General features: G+C 39.2%; 2 protein-coding genes across 2 annotated transcripts in view; one reads left to right on the top strand and one right to left on the bottom strand.

Moving 5' to 3' along the window:
* LOC103385613 (uncharacterized) overlaps positions 1-2998 on the top strand; it is an 11158-nt gene extending 8160 nt beyond the window's left edge. Inside the window, exons 20-27 of the mRNA XM_025059175.1 lie at positions 4-22; positions 319-464; positions 553-643; positions 751-899; positions 990-1075; positions 1168-1237; positions 1391-1509; positions 1651-2998. Of these exons, the coding sequence (XP_024914943.1) occupies positions 4-22; positions 319-464; positions 553-643; positions 751-899; positions 990-1075; positions 1168-1237; positions 1391-1509; positions 1651-1789 (819 nt within the window). The 3' untranslated portion in view covers positions 1790-2998. The remainder of the gene's footprint in view (positions 1-3; positions 23-318; positions 465-552; positions 644-750; positions 900-989; positions 1076-1167; positions 1238-1390; positions 1510-1650) is intronic.
* Positions 2999-3053: 55 nt separating this feature from the next.
* LOC107989137 (uncharacterized) lies at positions 3054-4827 on the bottom strand. The gene is made up of 2 exons (XM_017035796.2): positions 4652-4827; positions 3054-3830 (listed from the first exon to the last, which is right to left on the bottom strand). Exons 1-2 carry the CDS (start codon positions 4801-4803, stop codon positions 3503-3505), a joined length of 480 nt encoding a protein of 159 aa, XP_016891285.1. The 5' UTR covers positions 4804-4827; the 3' UTR covers positions 3054-3502.
* Positions 4828-4833: the final 6 nt, after the last annotated feature.

The following is a 4833-nucleotide window of genomic DNA, read 5'->3' as shown; positions in this document are numbered from 1 at the left end:
CTTTTTGATGGCATTGCGACAGGTGAGTGGATCAAACTCCAAACCCTCTGACTAGACGTGTGACGAGGACAGCGGTGTCTCAGTAACTCCGGTCTACCTTCAAAAACACTGACACACCTGTGCATGACAGACCCAGTTATCAGACATGGATCCATCGGTTCTTACTGACACGAGTCGTAGATATAAGAGAAAATTATGAACAACTGACCCGAACACACGACAAAATATAAATGAGAGACGATGTTGATGTTCAATTTGGATCAAAGGAACACATTCAGTGTGAAAGTCCAGACTCTAACGACGCTCACATCCCCACAGGATACCTGGTTCTCAAAGACCTGGGCTTCAAAATCGAGCGCTACATCGCTTCAGAGATCTGTGAGGATTCGATCGCCGTGGGGATGATCAAGCACGAGGGAAAGATCGAATACGTCAACGACGTTCGCACCATCACCAGGAAACACGTGAGTACCAGCTGCAGCAGGATGACAACGTTTACCACCAAACCAATGTGAACAAACCTCTAAAAGTATCAAAATGTCTGTGCTGCAGTTGGCTGAGTGGGGTCCATTCGACCTCCTGATTGGAGGAAGTCCGTGCAACGACCTGTCGATGGTCAACCCTATCCGAAAAGGACTGTTTGGTAAAAAAAAGCCTCTAAACCTATAAAGAGCCACAGAAGGTTATGACATCACCAACGTCTCATTAAAGCACTTTCTCTCTCTCTCTCTCTCTCTGTTTGACCTTTTCAGGGCACCGGTAGGCTATTTTTTGAGTTCTACCGCATCCTGACTCTGCTGAAGCCCAGGGAGGACGAGAACCGGCCGTTCTTCTGGTTGTTTGAAAACGTGGTCTTCATGAGCGCCAAAGACAAATCGGACATCTGCAGATTTCTTGAGGTTATTATTACTGATCGATGAATTATTTTTTCATTTTCAGTTCAACTGCAGCGATCTCCTGAAATTAAAAATTTTACTTTTTTTTTGTAGTGTAACCCTATTCTTATTGACGCGGTCAAAGTCAGTCCCGCTCACAGAGCACGATACTTCTGGGGAAATCTCCCCGGCATGAACAGGTACAGTACACAGTACACACAAATACATCACTTCTTTAGTACTACTGTACTTCTTCCACTTCCTTCCTACAACCTGTTGTTTTTGTCTCCAGGCCACTGGCTGCATCATTTGACGAAAAAGTATCTCTTCAGGATTGTTTGGAGATCGGACGCACGGCAATGGTAAAAACAGTCAGACCTCAAGAAAAAAATGTCACTACAGTCGGTCAGAGATACTGTAAACTTCGAGTACTTTAATTTTACCAGACCAGAGAATAAAAGAACCATCAATCAAATGTTACCCAACAATAACATTTTAAACCACTTTTTCTACAGTTTGACAAAGTCCGCACCATCACCACCAAGTCAAACTCCATACGACAGGGGAAAGGGGGACCGCTCCCCGTCACCATGAACGGAAAGGAAGACTACCTGTGGTGTACTGAAATGGAACAGTAAGTATTTCTCAAAGTACAATATACACACAAATATCTCCTGATTTTTTTTTTTTGTCTCATTTTCCCCCACATTTACTTGACCGTGTGATTTGAAGGTTTTGTCACTGAACTGATGTCCTGTTCTGTTAAATCTTCCAGGATCTTTGGATTCCCCAAACACTACACGGATGTGAACAACATGTCCCGGGGTCAAAGGCAGAAAGTCTTGGGGCGCTCCTGGAGCGTCCCCGTTATTCGTCACCTTTTCGCCCCACTGAAGGATTACTATGAATGTTAAAAACATCAAGAGGAAAGTCAAGTCGGCGCGTCAACGATGAACCTCTGACCGCAGTCCGTACTGTCCACACGGTCGACTCTTGGGCTTTTAAAGATGATTTTACTTACTGTACTTTTTTTTTGTTTTTTAATTTCATAAAACACTGCAAAAAGACGTCGTCTCAGAGAGAGAAAACAACAATTGATCAGTTTGATCAGTAATGGTGCTTTGGAAAACAATAATGTTGCTGTGAACAACTGCCTGTAGTAACGTTGACAGCAGTGACTACAGTTCTCTACCTCAACACTGACACATGTCAGTCAGTCAAATACCTGTTGTTGTTCCAATATAAATTATTTCTAATCACTAACTGTTTATCACAGTGGTTCTCAAACGTCTTAATCCCCCACCATACCACTAGAGGGTGCCTTGCAACCATTACAACCAGTGGTACACATACCATAGTTTTAGAACAACTCTCATTTCTTTCTTTTTTTTTTTTTAACTAAGACAGTGACAGTGTAACGCGTCACATTCAACATGAAATATTTCACTGATCAAAAATAACCTGTGAACTATTCAAGGAAAACGCAAAGTGTTTTTTTTTTTGTTGGTTTGTTTCACCTGCAGCTGGATATTTGAGATCAGTGTTTGTCTTTAAACTTTAAGGACATCAAATGTTTTAAACATGTCAGAGCTGTTGGGTTTACAGCAACATTTACAACGAGTCTCTTACCTCTGCCCTGGCGGGCAAAACATTTACAGCTGACTTTTCTGTTAGGTTTTTATTTTGTATGCAGTATGTTGTCGTTATAGTGTGTGTATTTTTATAACATGAATGAATATTAATGTGAACCTGGAATTATTTTTTTTAATTTTTTTAAAAATTTGTTTAAAAATGAAGAAACCTGTTTGGAGGGACTGTCTACAACCAGCAGTGTTTTTTGTTTTTTTAATGATTCAATTGAATTCTTATCGGTATTAGCTTAACATCAGTTATTTGTGTTATGCTAATTGTTCAGGATTAGAGGAATATATTGTTCCTCCCTGATGTATGTTGTAGTAGAAATGTAATTAACCCAAATTACATATCAATTATTTTGCAACTCATTTTGAATTAATGGTGCTACAAACTGCTGCAAAAAAATAAAAATATTTGCTGCAGATACTTTTCAGTTTATTCTGATTTATACCTCTCTCTCTCTTTCTCTCTCTCTGCTGGCACACTGGTAACACATACACACTCCAGCCCAGTAGGTGGCATTAATCTGACATATACACTCCAGCCCAGTAGGTGGCATTAATGTTCCTGAAATTGTTTGCCAGTTTGTTGAAGATACATTGAGTGTCATCAGTGGACAATAAAGTTTGTCGAACGTTTTTTTTGTATTGGAAGTTTATTTAAAATTAAACAACTGATGCCTGCTGTGGTTGTGTGCAAATTGGGCAACAAACAATTTTCCTAGTACTGCAGTACTTCATTTAAGCTGGAAAATATTACTATTTAATTAAAAATGTAGTTATTAGAATAACTAATTTTAAAGTAGTAATTAATTACATATTTTTTCATTTGTGTACTATTAGATTTCTGTACAAACATGCTGTGATGTGAGGAGCTCACGGAGCTGTACACCAACAACAAACTTTTTTAAAAAGTTGAATTATCCTGAAAACCATGTTTTACAAAACAAAAAAAATAATTTAAGTTAAAAAAAAAACTAAATTCCAAAACTCCTACTTGGGAGATAAATCTCTTTCCCAGGGTTTGTGTATTCGCTCCATCTGTGAAGGAGTTGGATTTTGGTTGCTGGGTGTAATGTCCAGTTTTTTGACTCCAGGAATTTCCCTGCCCTCTTGAATACACTGCATCACCTCAGCAAAAGAAAGCTGCGTCACCTCTGCTCCCACAGATGTCACATCTGCACGTCCTTTACTGCCGTCACAGTCTGAGGCCACGGACGTCTCCTCGTCCTGAGGCTCCGTCCTGGAGTTCTTCAGTGTCACAGGTGGAGACGTGGAGCTCCACTGTCTGTAGCCTGATTGGTCAATGGGCTCGACGAACCTGGTGACAACAGGAAAACCAGTTTAACAGCAAGTTGAGGAGCAAAAGTTGAACAATTTCTAGGTCCAAATATGTGCATGTCATGCAAAATAATTTATAATTTATTTTAAAATCAGAATCAGTATTTATCCCCTGGCACATAAAGGGAATTTGATCATCAAATATAACCTAATTGGTCTGAAAACTATTTTTTTATTGACTGCAAATTATTTGTCTTTGTTCATGTGTGGCAGAGACAAACAAAACAATTAAAAAGTCTTCCACAAGGGGGCAGCAGATGGCTATAAAAATATTAGCAATAAGAGCAAATTAAAGCTTTTTAAGGAGATCTTTTCGTGTGTCTTCCTTCCATTTCTGAATACACAGTATCAGCGTTGAGTTCAACTCAACAGACTGAGTAAAAGTTTATTTTATCTTTTATTACGTAGCTCAAACAAAGTTGGTAAACATTGTTCTAGAATGTCTGGTTCCCTACGAGTAGAGCCTGGTTACTACCCATAGTACAATGAACTTTACATTTGACAGAAAATATACATTTAAAATAGATGAAAGTTAAAACTTCATAAAGACATGGGGTTTCCCTGCAGTTCTCATAAATAAATTATTAAACTGACAAAAAAGTTATGCTACGTAGCAAACGCACAAGGAACTATTCAACTTTCTTACGTCGTTTATTAGGCAAAACGTCTGTACATGGACACATACAAGTTACGTTAGCAGAAAACGCAGTACAATATGAAAAAAATATATGTTTATTGGCAGCAGAGCAGGTAGTTGTGAAGGTAAAGAAGGAGCTAACGTGCAGAGTTGTTGTGACAGACCTGTCATAGAAGAAGAGCATCATGTCCTTCAGTTTGTCTTCTCCTCCGCCGCTGCTGTTCTTGTTGTTCCGGTGAAAAAGCTTCAGTCCTTCCTGAAATTTCGTATCTGAGTCGAAGTCATAAGAGTCAAACCTCTTGTAAACAGACTCCATGGTTTCTGGGAATGTTTGTAAAAGTGTTTT

This window comes from Cynoglossus semilaevis, chromosome 10 (assembly GCF_000523025.1).
Source record: "Cynoglossus semilaevis isolate Cse_v1.0 chromosome 10, Cse_v1.0, whole genome shotgun sequence".
Classification (NCBI taxonomy): domain Eukaryota; kingdom Metazoa; phylum Chordata; class Actinopteri; order Pleuronectiformes; family Cynoglossidae; genus Cynoglossus; species Cynoglossus semilaevis.
The sequence above is the reverse complement of the archived record's forward strand: the minus strand, read 5'-3'. Positions and strand labels throughout refer to the sequence as shown.